The sequence below is a fragment of the Loxodonta africana genome, chromosome 10 (assembly GCF_030014295.1).
Source record: "Loxodonta africana isolate mLoxAfr1 chromosome 10, mLoxAfr1.hap2, whole genome shotgun sequence".
Classification (NCBI taxonomy): domain Eukaryota; kingdom Metazoa; phylum Chordata; class Mammalia; order Proboscidea; family Elephantidae; genus Loxodonta; species Loxodonta africana.
Genome location: NC_087351.1, coordinates 64477594 through 64496556, shown reverse-complemented (window position 1 = coordinate 64496556; position 18963 = coordinate 64477594). Strand labels below are relative to the sequence as shown.

The 18963-nt window shown below is 37.2% G+C and overlaps 1 protein-coding gene across 2 annotated transcripts in view; it reads right to left on the bottom strand.

Moving 5' to 3' along the window:
• Nucleotides 1-18963, bottom strand: part of GPR137C (G protein-coupled receptor 137C) — an 85182-nt gene that overhangs the window by 42212 nt on the left and 24007 nt on the right. For both annotated transcript variants that reach the window (XM_003408613.4, XM_064292487.1), the window contains exons 2-3: nucleotides 3133-3176; nucleotides 368-596 (exon numbers count right to left, since the gene is read on the bottom strand). In XM_003408613.4, coding sequence (XP_003408661.1) covers nucleotides 368-596; nucleotides 3133-3176 — 273 coding nt within the window. The remainder of the gene's footprint in view (nucleotides 1-367; nucleotides 597-3132; nucleotides 3177-18963) is intronic.

Here is an 18963-nt window from a genome sequence, read left to right as displayed (position 1 = left end):
GATGTAATTCTTTTTTTTTTTTTTCCTAAGGTTAGAATTTAAGGTTAGAATAAGACCACCTCATAGAATTGTTGTGAGATAATGCGGAAAGCAACTAGAACAGTGTCTGGTGCATGGTAGACACTGACAGTTATGCTCATTAGGTTCCTTTTTTTGTCAAGTTGCTCAAATGGAGAAAAAAACAAAAAAATTTTAAAAGAGAAAGTTCACAGAAGTTGGTGTTAGGAAAAAAGGAATGAAGAAACCATCAGAATACTCCAAATTTGAGCCTAAATCCACTGAGAAAACAATGACAAAAACAAAATCAGAGTGATACAGAGGTGCATGTTGTGGGTGGAAAAAGTGCAGATTTCAGAAAAATACTTACCTTTGATTCGAGGTAGACGTTTGCTGATGACATTTTTGTAATTTTGCATATATAACTAACTAAAGAGATGGCACAAAGAATAAACAGGCTATCATTAATTAGTGCTCGAACAAACACAGTCCATTTCAACTGATTTTCTGGGACATCTCCATGGACCAGCATTGCACAAGTCAAGTTCACCACTAAAAAGAGGAGGCTTGCCAATATAAAGCCCAAATGCAGTAGAATTCTGAAAGGAAAAATACAAGTCTGTTAGATGTTCATAAAACTAATGAGAACTTAATTTTAATTCTGATTAGTTTGTTATTTCAGATAAAATAATTCCTTCAATCGAAAATGTTTTATAATTTTATTAAATACAAATCTAATAATGATTCAGAATTACTTGGGCTACCTTTCTGTTGTGAAATTAGCATACAAACTATTTAAAAACAGTATTATTTCAGAAATAATCTCATATGGACATCAATTCAGTTGTTTCTACTAGGAAGAATAACATAGGACTATCTTAACACTATTTCAAGTGATTATGAATCTTTCATTTTCATAACTATTAAACACATTTAAATTTTTTTTTAATTTTATTTTGTTGTTGCTGTTTGAGAATACACACAGCAAAACATATACCTAGTCAACAGTTTCTACATGTATAATTCAGTAACACTGATTAAATTCTTTGAGTTGTGCAATCATTCTCACCTTCCCTTTTTGAATTGTTCCTCCCCCACTAACATACACTCTCTGCCCCCTAAGGTTCCTATCTAATGTTTTGAGTTGCTTTTGTCTATTTGATCCCATATAGAGAGATCTTAAAAGAGTATAATACTCAAGGCAGATTTTTTTTTTACTAGTTAAGCTAAAACTATTGCTTAGTTTTAAGAAGACTTCAGGGGATATTTTTGGTTTAAGGTTTAAAGATTATCTCAGACCAATAGCTTCAGGGGTTCATCCAGCCTCTGTGGCTCCAGAAAGTCTGGAGTCCAAGAGAATTTGAAATTCTCTCCTGCATTTTTCCTCTTTTGATCAGGATGCTTCTATAGAATCTTTGATCAAAATGTTCAGTAATGGTAGCCAGGCACCACCCGGTTCTTCTGGTCTCATGGCAAAGAAGGCATTTGTTACTGAGGCAATTAGCCACACATTCCATTTCCCCTTCCTATTCCTGACTCTCCTTCTTCCTCTGTTGCTCCTGGTGAATAGAGATCAATTGTTGTGCCTTGAATATTAAGCATATTTTCATTGACCCTTCCATCCTAAGAATTATCAAGCTTTTATAATTTGCCTGGAAAATTAATTTACTGAATCTAAATTTAAATCGACCATCTAATATTAAAAGTTAAGGGAAATATGGTTTAAACAATGTTCAATTTTATGAACTTTTGATTATCTATGTAAACATTTCATTCAAACTTGACTAAAGAATATAGAGACAGTATTCGTAGAGTTCTAATCTCATCTTCTTATAAAGTTGTATATTCATTGTGCATACAGAATAACTCTGAAAATGAAATGCTTAGCTACTTCCCCTAAGGAAAATTATTGTTGTTGTTAATTGCCACTGAGTCGCTTCCGACTCATGGTGACCCAATGTGGCAGAGTAGAACTTTTCCAGAGGGTTTTCAAGGCTGTAACCTTTCAGAAGCAGATATCCAGGCCTGTCTTCCAAGGTGCCTCTGGGTAGGTTTGAATTTCTAACCTTTTGGCTAGTAGTTAAGTGCTTAGTGATTTGTATCAGCCAGAGACCAAAGGAAAATTAGACCACTTCATTAAAACTCTTTAGGTAAGGTGTGGCTGTCTTTATCAAGTAGCAATAATAACTATCTGTATGAAAGTAATCTCAGTTCAAACATTTTCATAACCTAATTAAATATATACATTCCAGAAATTTATTTGACATTGTAATAGCTTCTATTTGGGATCACTTTCAATAGTGTGAATCATAAAGATTTGTCTGCCTTTAGAAATAGTTTATACAAGGTAGATTGGAGATAATAACTAAAGTAATCTGTAACAAACAAACCTTGTTAAGTGTACATGCAAAGTATAAAGATTTTAATTTGAGAAGTTTAGATCTTAATATTCTCAGATTGAATAATGAAAATAATAAGTATACAGTTTGAAATCCAAAAAGGACCTTTAAATTATCTAAAAATCCTGGGAATTGGTAGCACAGCAGTTAAGAGCTTAGATGCTAATCAAAAGGTCGGCAGTTCAAATCCACCAGCTGCTCCTTGGAAACCCTTTGGGGCAGCTCTACTCTGTCTTATAGAGTCACTATGAGTTGGAACCCACTCAACAGCACTGAGTTTTTTTTTTTTTTTTAGGAAACCAAAGTCTAGAGAGGGTAAATGAGTTGCAGAGTAAGCAAGTAAGCTAATATGAGAGTTAGGTCTGAAAATCAAGTCTCCTGACTCCCCAGCTCAGCATTCCCATTTTTGACATTAATCAATACTGAAAAATTACTTATTTCATGAGACTATGCTATACATTGTCACCCCAAACAGCATGATCTAACTTAGTATTTGTGGACCCTATGAAGCTACATCTAAAGGAGGGAAGAAGCAGAGTAAAAAAATAACAACAAGCAGTATTAGGCAAAAGCATGGTTGTGGGGAGAATTGAACTGTGGGTTACTCAATTCACTTTTTTTGAACTAATCTACATGATTTTCTATAAAATTGCTAAGGAACTCTCACCAGCACTCCCCTCTACCTGTAGGTGTCTACTGTGAAAAAAATTTACATCTTGCTACTTAGGAAACTTACTTGTGTTTGTCAAGTCCAGTGGCACATCTGACTTTACATATAACCTATAAAGAATATAAAAGAAAGTTTTGAAAACATACATAATATAGTATTCTTAAATTTATTTTGACTTAGTGTTTCAAAATGGGATTTATACAACTACAAATAACAATAGCAAATAAAGTTACAATGTTAATAGTTGAACTACATAAAGAAAAAAACAGGCTTCCAAAAGCTTAAATAATAAATTTCTTTGTTATAGCCTAAACTTAAATTTCTACCTTTAAAAAAATTTATATAGTATTACATAATTCAATGTAGACATTTATTGCAGTTTTACTATGAACCAGACATTGTGCTGGGAAACTCACAATCTATTCTAAACTGCATTATAGTACTCATCTTTTGTCCTAAAATGGAACTCATTTATTTAAATATGAATATGGATGAGTGTTCCCCAAAGATTATTTTCCCTTATGATAAAGTGAAGTGGAAAAGGAAGCGAGGTATCAAAAAATGAACACACAGATAATGAGCATATATCATATTTAATAAACTTGATAAAGTCTTGCATAAGGTAAGTGCTCAAATACTTGTTGAATAAAGTTAGGCAAGTAGATAAGTGAAATCTGAAATAAACACGTTATGTTCTGAGAGCATAGTCCATGGAAGGTTTAAGGTCTCAAGTCCTTACTGTTGAATTTGGACTTTATTCTTTAGATAGTGGGAAGATATTGGCAGTTCTTACACAGGCACTCCATAATATGAAATTTCATTAATCTGGCATCACTGTACAGGTTACTTCAGAGCAACAACAGATTAGAAGCAGGAATACTGGTCACAAGACTATTGAAATAGAGTATGAGACTTCGGGGGCCTAGAAAGAAAGAGGCAAGCCCAAAACATTATGATGAAACTTACTCGTTTCATTCAAACATTTGCCGAACACCTACTATATGCCACACACTATGAAACGTGTCATGAATTCATAAACATGACCACTGTTTCTGCTCTCAAGGAGGTCAGTATATGGGAGAAATAAACCATCTATTTTGATACATTGTGATATAAATGCAAACGATACTATCACAAAATTCAGGAAGGGCAAAGACTGTGCAGAGTCAGGGAGGACTTCTCAAAGGAGGTCACGTTTGAGCCAACTTCGGAATGATAAAGGGGGTTAGGAAGGTGAATGCTCAGGCAGATATAGAAGCCTGCGCATCTACTCCTATCTACCGTATTTTGGTTATTCTGCCAGAAGCTGGATGCGATGGAGGAGTCTAAGATATTATCCTATTAGCCTCTATCACTCTCAGATGCATTCCTTTTTTCTATTTCCACTACCACAGTGGATTACTACAACAGACTTTTAACTGGTCCTTTTGTCTCCATTCTTAACTTTATCTACATGTTTTCTTTTAGGTATTATGCTGACATAATTTCAGATTTACAGAAAAGTTGCAAGAATAATAACACAAATTCTGATACACTCTTTTCCCAGATTTCCTAAATGTTAACATTCTACCACTTTTGTTTTATTCCAACCTCTCTATATATGGCTCTTAAAAGCTATTTGAGAATAAACTGCATACGTGATGGATGCCCCTTTACCCCTAGGTACCTCAGTGTACACTTCCTTAAAATGGAGTCTTTTATGTAACCAGAGTATAATTACAAACAACAGAAAATTAAATATTGACAAATAGTACTATTTAAATAAAGATTTTATTCAGATTTTGCCAATTGTCTCAATAATATCCTTTATGGCAAAATGAATGAATAATCTAGGATTATGCATTGCATAAAGATGTCATGTGTATTTACTCTCCCTTGATCTTCATTTTTTCCTTTGTCTTTCATGATACTGACATTTTTAAAGAGTATAGACCAGTGATTTTGTAGAACGTGTGCTAATATGTGTTTATATGATGTTTTCTCATGGTTGGATTCAGGTTATGCATTTTGGTAGGGTATCACAGAAGTGATGCTGTGTTCTTCTCAGGTAGTTGTATTGGGAGGCTTATGGTGTTGATTTGTCACATTACAGTGAAATTAATTTTGATCACTTGGTTAAGGTGGTATCTACCAGATTTCTCCACTGTTGTTACTATTTTCCCCATTGTAATTAATAAATATCATGTGGATATTTAATATTTAGGGATTATGTATATATCATTTATTCCTCTTTTATTCAGGAGTCTTAGCATTAATCAATGGTTCTTGCTTCAATAATTATAACTATGATGGACCAACTTCTTTTTAAAAAGTATATACGATTATACTATTCTAGGAAAAAGTCCACACTCCTTTGATATATAAAAGGTCTTTTTATCATCTGGCCCCACCTTCCCATCTTTGTATCCTCTTATCTCCACCTTTAATCTTGTAGTCTGGTAATTCTGAATTAGGTTTATAGTCCTCAAATAAGGGGTTCAATTTCACAAGTCCATGCTTTCTTATATATTGTATTTTACCTGGAATTTGCTTTTGTGGTCATATAACAAATTTCAACCCATCTTTCAAGACATTACTCAAGTGTCATCCTCTATGTTGTCATCTCAACTACCTTAGGGAGAGAAAGACCATTTTGTTTCCTTGTGATACTAATCACACTCTATGACATCTATTTGTACATTTCTTTCCTAAGGGGGACTATAGCTTACTCATACTTATAGCCCCAGTGCCTAGCATCATGCCTGGTACATAGTAGGTTTTAGACAGTGTTTGAATAAATGAACAGTGAATTCAGGACAAAGCAAGTATTTAGGTATGGTCGTGTGGTGTGGGGAAGTGTAGGGAATACAGCAGGAAATGACCTGGAGGGGCAAGCAGCCATCAAATCACGGACGCTTTATATAAAATGCTAAAGAATGAGGCTTTAACCCCTATAAACTCTGTAGCATGATTTTATGTTTGAGTGATTGCTTAGGTGACAGTGTGGAAAGCGGATTAGATGGGGCAAAGAATTCCAGTTAAGACTTTTGAATTTGTGAGTCCAGTCAAGCACATTTTCAGGTTTTGAATCTGAAGAACTGGTAAGACAAGGGCCCCACTGGCAAAAACATTAAAAGGTCAGGATGTGGAACTGATTCTTAATTTTAAAATTTATTACATCAAGGCAGAAATGCTGAGAAGGCAGGTGGTGGGTTTTGGAATGTAAGAAGGAATTACAGTCACCTACAGAGGTGATGGCTAAAACTTATAGTAGAATACATTGAGGAGACCAATGTAGAATGAGAAGAGAAAACCTGTGGTCTTTCACATTTAAGGGACAGAATGAAAAGGCACAAGAATGAAAGAAACAGAGGTAGGCAGGGGAGAAAGATGTAAGAATCATGCTAGTCACAGAAAACAATGCAGTACCTTAGAGTTAAAAGGAAGAAATTCTGCAAAAACTCAAGAATGACTAAGAAAAGACCATTTTATTGAATGGTTAGATGTCATTTGTATCTCAGAGAATAATTTCAGTGGAAGTGCAAGGAGTTGATAGGAAATAAGAAAAGAGAGTACAGACTACATGAGAGATATTCAAAGCTAAGAGAAACCTGATTAAGTCTGTGTTAGGAGTCAATTCTCTACAAATATCTCACATTTCTGCACGGTCTGGGTCTTCTGAGCAAACATACTTGGAAACTAGAGATAATGTTTCCCTTAAGGTCAGAGGGCAGATTTGTTTCCTGGCCAGTATAATAAAGACAGAGAAAATTTCCCTCCCTGGTGGCACTCCAGCAGAGTAAAGTTTCCTTCAACTCCCTGGAGAAGACTTGCTTACTTTCCTGAGTAAAGATAAGGTCTCTCTCACTAGAGGGAAAGATGAGCAAGTCACTAGCAGTGGTATATAAGATCTGAGTTTCCTAATTTCAGGGTTCCTCTCCTGTAACACATACCACTCCATGCATATAACATCGGCCCCTCACTGTGTTGTCCTATGGAAGTTGGAGCTCAGGGAACCAATGCAAGGCATTGCTCTGCTTTCTGCTTTTGCCATGAATAGTAAACGGTCTTTGTATCTGACCCACGGATCTTGAGTTTCTGTCAGCCATTGTTGCTGGCTGCCATTGAGTTGGTTCCGACTCATAACAAACCTATGTATAACAGAATAAAACACTGCCTGGTCCTGCCCCATCCTCACAATTGTTGCTATATTTGAGCTCATTGTTGCAGCCACTGTGTTGACCCGTCTTGTTGAGGGTCTTCCTCTTTTTCACTGACCCTCTACTTTACCAAGCATGATGTCCTTCTCCAGGGAATGGTCCCTCCTGATAACACGTTCAAAACGTGAGACAAGGTCTCACTACCGTCGCTTCCAATGAGCACTCTGGCTATACTTCTTCCAAGACAGATTTGTTCAGTCTTTTGGCAGTCCGTGGTATATTCAATATTCTTTGCCAACACCATAATTCAAATGCATCATTCCTTTTTCGGTCTTCCTTATTCATGATGTAGCTTTCGCATGATGTGAGATGACTGAAAACATCATAGCTGGAGTCAGGCACATTTCAGTCCTCAAAGTGACATCTTTGCTTTTCAATACTTTAAAGTGGTCTTTTGCAGCAGATTTGCCCAATGCAATATATTGTTTGATTTCTTGACTGCTGCTTCTGTGGGCATTGATTGTGGATCCAAGTAAAATGAAATCCTTTACAACTTCAATCTTCTCTCCATTTATTACGATGTTGTTCAGTTGTGAGGATTTTTGTTTTCTTTATGTTGACTGTAATCCATACTGAAGGCTGTAGACTTTGATCTTCATCAGTAACTGCTTCAAGTCCTCTTTGCTTTCAGCAAGCAAGTTTGTGTCATCTGCATATGGCAGGTTGTTAATGAGTCTTCCTCCAATCCTGATGTCATGTTCTTCACATAGCCCAGCTTCTCAGATTATTTGCTCAGCATACAAATTGAGTAAGTATAGTGAAAGGATACAACCCTGATTTTGTACCACAGTATCTCCTTGTTCTGTTGAATGACTGGCTCTTGATCTCTGTACGGGTTCTGTATGAGCACAATCAAGTGTTCTGGAATTCCCATTCTTTGCAATGTTATTCATAATTTGTTATGATTTGTTATACAGGTGAATGCCTTTGCATAATCAATAAAACATAGGTAAAGTGTCTTTCTGGTATTCTCTGCTTTCAGCCAAGATCCATCTGACAGAAATTCAAGCCGGATTCAGAAAAGGATGTGGAATAAGAGATATATCATTTCTGGCAGTTTCCTGTGGATATACTGCCGCAACTGTTTTTGAATTATCTTCAGCAAAATTTTACTTGCGTGTGATATTAATGATATTGTTCAATAATTTCTGCATTCTGTTGGATCATCTTTCTTTAGAATGGGCGCAAATATGGATCTTTTCCAGGCAAGTGGCCAGGTAGCTGTCTTCCAAATTTCTTGGCATAGATGAGTGAGCACCACCAGTGCTGCATCTGTTTGTTGAAACATCTCAACTGGTATTCTGTTAATTCCTAGAACCTTGTGTTAGAGATTGAATTGTATCCCCCCAAAATGTGTGCCAACTTTGCTAGGCTGTGATTCCCAGTATTGTGTGGCTGTCTACCATTTGGTATCTGATGTGGTTACCCTGTATTGTAAATCCTAGCCTCTGTGATGTTAATGAGATGGGATTACAGGCACCTACATTATTGAGGCAGAACTCAATCTAAAGGATTAGGTTATATCTTGAATCAATCTCTTTTGCAATATAAAAGAGAGAATTGACCAGAGAGGATACGGACTTCCTGCCACTAACAAAGCAGAGCTGCGAGCTGAGTGTATCCTTTGGACTCAAGGTCCCTGTGCTAAGAAGCTCCTAGACCACGGGAAGATTGATGACAAGGACCTTCTCCTAGAGCCAACAGAGAGAGAAAGCCTTCCCCTGGAGCTGGCACCCTGAGTTCAGACTTCTACCCTCCTAAACTGTATGAGAATAAATTCCTGTTTGTTAAAGCCATTGATTTGTGGTATTTCTGTTATGTAAATACTAGATAACTAAGACATCTTATTTTTTGACAATGCCTTCAGTGCAGCTCGGACTTCTTCCTTCAATACCATTGGTTCTTGATCATATAACTACCTCCCAAAATGGTTGAACATCAACCAATTTTTTTTGGTACAGTGTCTCTGTGTATTCCTTCCATCTTCTTTTGAGGCTTCCTGGGTCATTCAATATTTTGTCCATAAAATTTTTCAACATTGCAACTCAAGGCTTGAATTTTTTTCAGCTTGAGAAATGCTGAGCATACTCTTCCCTTTTGGTTTTCTAACTCCAATTCTTCGCAAATTTCATTATAATACTTTGTCTTCTCAAGCTGCCCTTTGAAATCTTCTGTTCAGCTCTTTTACCTCATCATTTCTTCCATTTGCTTTAGCTACTCTATATTCAAGAGCAAGTTTCTGTCAGTATATGTGTATAAAACTGTAGCAGGTTAGCTGTTAGCTTCCTAGTATGGGAAAATATAAAACCCTTCATAGTTTCTGACTTAACAATCTGTTAATCAGAGATGGACTAAACAGAAAGGGTGAGGCAGAAGATGGAGGAGAGAGGGAGAAGGGCAGAAAGAGCTCATTATTTAAAAAGGTTCCAGAAGAAGCAAGTTAACAATGAAATGGAAGACATGTACTTTTGAGTCAAGAGGCAAGAAAAGATGGTTGAAGAAAAACTTGGAGTCTGCATATAAAAATTAATCTATAAACCAGATTTTTGTTAAAATAGAAATCTGGACATAATGTGGATAGAGAAATTTTAATATAGCAAAAAAGGATGAAAGAATTTGGCTGATAGATTATTATTATTTTACCTAGTAAAACAGGAGGCAAGGTCATCTCCTGGGAAGGAATTTTAGGTCTAAGCATTTGGAATATGGAAAACATTTGGAGCACATGAATAGAAGGGTTACGAAAGAATATATTAAAATAAAGTAGAAAAGCAGGAGGTCCAGTTAAAGTCAGGCATTTGACAGTAGATATAGTCATCAAGGTTCCGTGATTTTAAATCAATCTAATAGAAAAAAAAAAAGACGAGTGAACCAGATTGGCAAAGCATAAAGTCAAGAGATGAGGAATACTAGATAGAACACAGATTCTAAGAGCAAATGATACTGGAAGGGGGCTATTAGAGTGGGGGAAGCAGAGGAGGTAAAGTGACTAAAAGGATGAGGATGAAAAATTGATAAAAGGATTAATTCAGGATGTATAAGGGAAAACAGGTAAAAACCACTGGTCGTAAAGAATGACTCAATTTTTAAGAGCTGATCCAAGAGCTGTGGCCATGTTACTTCATGGCTGAAATGCAATGGAAGTTTTTAGAGCTTTGAAAAGTCACTGAAATGAAGAGATATTGGCTGGGTTATCAATATGGGCTTTGACAAAGATCATATATAACAAGAGACAAGAGCAGAAGGAAGAAACTGCTGATTCATCCAGTAAGGTGGAAGTTATTATCACAGCCAATGATGTCCTAATAGATGGCACAGATTTCAGAGAGATTATGATGGTATAACATCAATAAATAATATTGAGGAGCATAAAATAGCTGATTGTTCTTCCCACAAACTAAGAAGGGGGTTTACAAGGCATGAAGTGTCATCTGAAAAAAGCTACATTTGAGTGAAGGCATTTAAAAAGGATCACATGAAGAAGAGAACAGTAATGAGATTGGGGGGGGGGTAATCCATAAAATTACAGATCATGGAATGGGATGGATAACAGGTGTAAGAGGGAGTAGATCTGGACAATGAAAAAATTAAAGGTCTCTACAGTCCCAGATTTGGAGAATATGTTCCATTGTATCATACAAACATAGCCAGGTGATTAAATCACATTTAGATTATAATAAGGTTAAAAACAATGATCTTAGTGAATTCTAGGTATTGTACAGAATATAGCTAACAGGACATGATTCTGAATATATAAAAAAGGTAATACAAAAAAGTGCCAAGAAATTATATATTATTTATAAGATAGGGAAAATTCATGAAACATAATTAACATGTGTTTTATGTAGATATGTTTTGAAGTTTAGGGTGGTAAATAATCTGTACCTAAATGACTTGTTTATGTCAATTTATGTCAAATGGGTCATATCTTGTCCTGTCTTTCTTAATACCAGAAAACCTGAATAAATGAACTATTAATAGAGGATATTATTATTCCTATAAAAGTATGAGGAATTATATGTGTTGATGGATATCAAGTGCTTTTCATCATAATCCATCTTTATTGCACATATAAACTAATAGCTGCTAGTTTAGAGAAATACTACCACATTTTTATGCAAATAAGGCATGCTTTCTACATTTGTTTGCCAACTGCCCCCCCCATCTGCTCTCCCAGGTATTTTTGTAAGTGTGCTATGCTAATTGTTTTTTACTGCAACATGTACAAAAAAATTGGCATAGCGGCACTAATGAAAGTACCTGGAGGGGGGAAGGGCGTGGTTGGCAAATGTAGAAGGTGTGCATTATTTGCATAAAATATGGTAATTTAGTCTTTGCATTAACGAAGATTCAATATACTGTCATCACTAGCATACCACTCTATTTTATATTTAACTCAAAAATAAGTGATCTGAAATATTTTTCCATTTTAAAAGGCAATGTAAATTGTCTCATTTAGTTCCTGAAATAAAAAGATGAGAGTATGTCAAATATCTTTATTTGTAAATGTTACCTAATGTAAGTTGAATTAATAAAGGAATACCAAGATTTGAGGAAGGATTACATTGAAGCTGTATTTCATTTATCTCCTCCCATGGTATGTATAGGGTCTCTATGAGTTGGAATCGACTCGACAGCAATGGGTAGGTAGGTATGGCATGTAGAACCATGATGCTTTGAAGATGCTAGGTAATGAATTACTTACATAATGCATGCTTTACTATAAGCTTTCTTTCTGTCAAGTTGATTGCCCTACATTTATTGATTTGAAACAGAACCTTTATTGGAGAACATAAAAAACCTGTTGGTTTTGTGTTGAACCTCCAGCCTTTTAGTTTGCAGCCACCCAGGGATTTTGGAGAACATATCTATGTAAAATTTGCAATTGATGCAAAATGAGTTGTGAACTCTTCTCCATGGTGAGTAGATAGGAATATACATTCAACTATGTTGATCACTTTCCTACAAATGGTTAACCAGTTTCAATCTCAATTGCCTAAATTCTTATGGAGAGTAGAGTGCCATTCCTAAGCTTACCATTGCTACTGCCTGCATTCAAGATAAACTGAATAGCCAGACTTTCCCTCAGATGTTCTTTTTCAACTCCTATCATATACTTCATCTTTAAGAATTCTTTTTCATCGTCTAGATATTTCTTTACAGCAGCTTGCAGTGCAACAGATTTCTCTTTATACATGGACTTTCTGGCTCTGGATTTATACTTCTGCCAAGATGATTTGCTAGGCCATAATCTTCCAAAGAGATTATGTAAATAAGATGCATAAAATGCTTGCAGGGATTGGACAGTTTACTATACAAATAAGGTGTGTAAAATCCTTGCGGGTATTGATTACTACACAAATTAGGTGACTGTGTCCTACTGAGGTGATTGGTCAGTTTGTGACCTTGAAGGGAGGAGTAGGCTCATAAAAGAGCCCATCTCACAGAGGTTGAGTGGGACCTCACTACCATCAAGAAGAGCCAGGAGTGGAGTGTTCTTTGGGCCTAAGGTGCCTATGCTGAGAACCTCCTAGGCTCAGGAGACACAGACAGCTGTAACACTGAAGATGGCACAAGATGGTGCAAGACAGCATGAGAAGGCAGTAGCAGTGAGTGGCAAACCAGACGACTGGTGTGGGACAGCTGTGGTAGGCTTCCCAGTCCACAGAGTGAGGTGGCTGTGGTGGGCTTGCTGGACCATGGAGTGAGAGAGCTGAATGCCTTCGGGCAAGAGGCTTGCTGGTGGACTGGGGTAATTCCACACACTTGTCCATGGAGCTAAGTTGTCTGCTGACCCATCGAGTGAGAGGGCTGAACGCTTTTGGGCAAGAGGCTTGCTGGCAGAGTAGGGTACCTCAGGGCACTTGTCTATGGACCTAAAGAGCTGTAACACTTGCCCAAGTAGGGCAGAGGCTGGGAGCAGACCAGCATGGCTGAGAGCAAGGCTTGGTGGTGGAGGCCACGCCAAGAGCAAGGCCTGGCAGTAGAGGACAAGCTGAGAGCAAGGCCTGCCTACGGGCATGGCTGAGAAGGTGCTGAGAGCTGTCTTGGTTGGAAGCTGTCCTGATTGACGAGCTGTATCCTGTCTCATGAGTTGTTCCTATTTCTTCCAAGTTGATCCTGATCCCAAACTGTAACCTATTACTTCCCTAATAAATCCCTTAGCTCTGAGTATGGTCTGTGAGTTGTGTGGCCAATGCAATGAATTACAGAACCCAGCAAGAAGTAGAGTGCCTTGGGGAGGATGCGTGGTGTCAAAGTTGGTAAAAAGGTCAGAGAGTGGAGTTATATCTCACTTTCACCTCATAGGGATCAGCTTTGTGCTGATCAGTTCTGTGGTGATTTTCATACCTCCCACTGAAATCAGATGGCTTCTGACACTACTAGAACACAGCAGCCTATTCTTGTTTCTAAGATACATTATCTTTTTGTATCTCTCTTAGGTTACTAACGCCTTTTTTTTTTTTAAGTTTCTCATCCCTGCTTTGCTTTCTTTCAAGTTACTTAAAAATTATTTTATACAATCAAATTGAGTTGGTTTGATTTACGATCAAATGAAATTCTAGGTTAATACTGAACATCTATATCTAATATTGTTTCCATCTGAAACTTTATTAAAACAATAGTAAAGGGATTGTCTTAAAAGGCATAAACCCATAAGTTTGAGGAAAATGGGAAAGGATACAGTAACAAAATATTGAAATCTAGAAAGCAGATGGATGTGTGTGTAGAAAAGAGTTAACATAGCAGCCTGAGACTGCTATCCCTAGGAAAATCTGCTTGTAAGGTGGGCCCTTGGCTGTACTTTTTTGGAAAATGAATTTTTCAAGGATTCCCATCATCCTCTAAATGATAAGGGTGATTCATTGAGCCTAAACTGCACAAACAATATGGTTTATGATGAACACCAGCTTTCCTTTGGAGAGTCTGGGATTTTGGTACATGTTAGGCAGAAGATGTCTGGGTGACCACTCTCCAATAAAAAACTTGTGCATTGAGTTTCTAATGAACTTCCCTGGTAGACAACATTTCACATGTTTTAAGCACATCCTGTGTGACTCCACTGGGAGAGGATTCTTGGAAGCTTGTGCCTGGTTTCCTTCAGACTTCACTCTACGTGTCTTTTCCCTTTGCTTATTTTACTCTGTATCCTTTTTTTTTCTATTTTATCCTTTCACTATAATTAACTGTAACCATGAGTATAACAACTCCTGTGTCCTGTGAGTTCTAGCAAATCATTCAGCCTAAGGGTGGTCTTGGAGATCCCCAACACAATGTGTGACCACCCAAGAAAGACGAATCTCATGCCAGTAGTGAGAAAGGCTGAGAACCAATCTGATATATATTTCAAAGTTTTCAGAAGGTTCAGGAACTGGGAGTACCAGATACCACTGGAACTGAGAAGTGGAGTGGTTAAAACAAGGCGTAGACAGAGCTGTTTGAAAGCAGTTAAATCCCTAAATCTCTTTCCTTATTCCATTACCTGGGCAAATAACCATTCTTCATCCTGGCAGGTATCTGGGGAGGCTACCAGAAAGCCTCTGGCCTAGAGTATGCCAGTTAGATGCCAGGTACAACTAATAATTTGGCACCATACTAAAAACAGGGAGACTAATAATGCATGCTGTCTTAGTCATCTAGTGCTGCTATAACAGAAATAACACAAGTGGATGGCTTTAACAAACAGAAGTTTATTCTCTCACAGTCTAGTAGGCTAGAAGTCCAAATTCAGGGTATCGGCTCCAGGGGAAGGCTTTCTCTGTGAGCTCTGGAGGAAGGTCCTTGTCTTCAATTTTCTCCTGGACTAGGAGCTTCTCCACACAGGAAGCCCAGGTCCAAATGACATGCTGTAGTCCCGGTGCTACTTTCTTGGTGGTATGAGGTCCCTATGTCTCTCTGCTCGCTTCCCTCTTTCATATATCAAAAGAGATTGGCTTAAGACATCGATCTTGTAGATCTCATCAATTTAACTGCTGCTAATCCATCTCATTAACATCATTGTGATAGGATTTACAACACACAGGGAAATCACATAAATGACAAAATGGTAGACAATCATACAATACCAGGAATCATGATCTAGCCAAGTTGACAGATATTTTGGGGGAACACAATTCATGACACATATCAAGTATAGAGATATCCATTATTTGCTGTCCTAGCCCTCTTCTCCAACTAGGTTCTTAAAATGATGGAAATCAGACCTTTACTATCTAAAAAATTAGAAAACTTTTTTTCCTTTGAGGAATCTGATTAGCTCAAGAGAAAGACCTAAACATTCCAGCAGCAGGTGTTTCCTAACAAATGCACCCAGATCACCCTACAGTGAAGCTCAAAGTATACATGCCCCACTCACATGCTCAGAGCTTCCACTCTTAACAATATAGCTGAGAGCCAAGGATTACCATATATTTCAAAAGTCTTTAATGAAAGATAGAGATCAAAACAACATGGAAAAAAGGAAACTATACTCAAGAAAAAACTAAACAAAAACCCATCATTAATAGACTTGAAGATATAAGAAAAGATACTATATTCATGAAACAAAAATAAGATGCTTTTAATAAAAAAATTGGAGAATTAATAAAATTTAATGGAAATTAAACATGCTAGTAGAAATGAAATACTTAAGTGAAGGGCTGGAAGTTGAGAAAATATCTTCTCAAAATAGAGCAAAAAGACAGGTGTAAAATAGGAGAAAGGGATGAAAATGGAAGAAAATGATTGATGTAGGAGGTCCAAAATCGAAATGTTAGGAGTTCTAGAAAAAGAGAACAGAAACAAAGGAAGGGAGAAAACAAATGAAGAAATTTAAGAGCATTTCCCCAAACTAAAAGATAAAAACCGCCCAAACCCAAACCCATTGCTGCTGAGTTAATTCTGACTCAAAGCGACCCTACAGGACAGGGTAGAATTGCTCCAAAAGGTTCCTAAAGCTATAAATCTTTACAGAAGCAGACTCCCACAGAAAGTCTGTTGGGTTTGAACCGCCAACCTTTCAGTTAGCAGCCAAGCACTTAACCACTGTCCCACATTGGAAGAGACTTTTGAATACTCCCTAAAATGGATGGTAACAGAGACCACAGATAACATCATTGTGAAATTTCATAATATTGAGTTCAAAGAAAAATACATTTCCCAGAAAGGAGAAAAAAAACAAAAACAAAAAACACCAAGTCACAAATAATGGATCAAGATTAAAAATGTTTTTCAAACTTCAAACAACACTGGATGTGGAGCAACATGTGGTATCCGTTTCATCTCTGGAGAGGCTAGAGACTGAGTAACTAAGGTAGCTCCATGCCTACATGGTCAACCCCTGAAAACAACTCTGGACACCAAGGTTTAGATGAGCTTTCCTGGTTGGTGATACTTCATGCATGTTGTCACACGCTGTTGCTAGAAAAATAAATGCTGTCCATAAGACTCCACTGGGAAAGTACAACTGGAAACTTATCCTTGGTCTCTCCTGCACTCTGCCTTAGGCACTTTTACCTTTGCTGATTTTGTAACATTTATGCTTTCACTGTAACAAACCATAACCATGAGCGTAACAGTTTTCTGAGTTCTGCAAGTATTTCTAGTGAATCACTGAATCTAAGGGTGGTCTCGGGGACCTAAAAGCACAGAAAGGAATAAACAAAGAAGGAGGAAGATATAGAATGAAACAGAAGATCAGCAAATATAATTTCCAAAAGAAACACAAATGGAGATCCAAGGACAACGAGTACAGACATGAGCAGCGTGACTCCAGAAATAGACTTATTAAGAGTTCTGATCACAAAGATCCTCTCTGCCATTGCACCATCTTTTTGATCTGAGGAAAGAATGACTACATGAGTCTCATACAGAGTCTTATCTGTACCTGATTTGTCTTAATCATTGAAGGTATTGCTTTCTTTGTGTCCTGCTGCCAGGATTAGTTGAAGATATACAACATGTCACTCTACAGAAGACTAACTCCTAAACCATGGTCAGCTAGCTTAGAAGCAGAGAATTCAGAGGAGCCTATTCCTCTGTCCATGTTCCTGCTAGATGTCCCAGACATAGAAAGGCCTGTGTTTCCTAGTTCTCCCTCATGGCCTTGCCCACTAACTTCCCCAGAAGGGCTCTTATAAACTTCTTAGAGAAGCTGAAGTCATACTATGATCTAGACACTTGGTTTAGCACATTTTTTCCTGGGAACCCTCACATAATAGTGACACCACTGCCCTTTCCTCACACATACTGATTTGTGGTTGCTATTCTGTTTACAAAACTAAATAATGTATTTGTAAGGACATACATATAGTTTGTAAAACTAAGGGAAAATACTGAAATAATAATACAAAAATACTTGTAGGTGGGGAGGTGAGGTGTGATTGGTAAGAGACAAAAGGTAGTGGTAATGATTACATTTTATTTCCTTTACCTGGGTGTTGAGTACACGGATATTTTTGAAAACTCTTTAATTTTATATATGCTTTACACACACACACACATTTATATTTCACAATAAAATTTCCAAAAAATCTCATTATTATAGTTTCAGTGGGTTTTAGAAAAGAGCAAAATTAGACGAGTATATCTGACTTGCCATTTTAATCAGCAATCCCAGATGTCATAATTTTACTACAGCCATATTATATGGTGGAATCTTGATATTTAGTTTAACACCATAATTTTACAGATGACAAAGTTGAGCTTTAGAGATTAAGTGGATTGTCAAGAAATAAAAAGGAAACTGAATCAGTATTAAAACCCAGATGTTCTGACTCTTAATTCAAGGCTCATAGCGACTCTGTTTTTCTCAAATATTTTTGTACATTTAGATCTTTAGATGGTACATCACTGTTGTTGGGAACTGTCAAGTTGATTCTGACTCATAGTGACTTTTTATGACAGAGTAGAACTGCCTTATAGGGTTTACTTTTTTTTTTTTTTAATCTTTATGGGGAAACCCTGGCGGCATAGTGGTTAAGTGCCATGGCTGCTAACCAAAGGGTTGGCAGTTCAAATCCACCAGGCGCTCCTTGGAAACTCTATGGGGCAGTTCTACTCTGTCCTATAGGGCCATTATGAGTCGGAATCGACTCAATGGCACTGGGTTTGGTTTTTTGGTGGGGGAGGTAATCTTCATGGGAACAGAGGGCCAGGTCTTTTTTCCCCCTTGGAGGTGCTGGCATGTTCAAACTGCCAATCTTTTGGTTAGCAGTCAAGCGCTTAACATTGTGCCACCAGGGCTCCTTTTAGATGGTGTAGTTTAAGTTAATGCCCTAACTTACAAATCTTCCAAGGTGACAATGACTGCTTTATTTGTATTTATTAATGGTAGCTTTTACAATTAGCATCATTTAAATGTCGCCAAACCAAAACCAAACCCAGTGCCGTCGAGTCGATTCTGACTCATAGCGACCCTATAGAACAGAGCGGAACTGCCCCATAGAGTTTCCAAGGAGCACCTGGCAGATTCAAACTGCCAACGCTTTGGTTAGCAGCCGTAGCACTTAACCACTAGGCCACCAGGGTTTCCTTAAATGTCACAGCAAGTAGTTATTAGTTGTTTGAGATTTGCACAATTAATATATTCAAGAAAACCATATTCAGAAATCAAATCATCTGATTAGTAGAAGCAGTTTAACATCTGCATTTTCTGTTGTTTTGAAGGCTGTAAGGTACCTTTACCATGTCCTTTATTTAGCTAGAAATTTAACAAAAA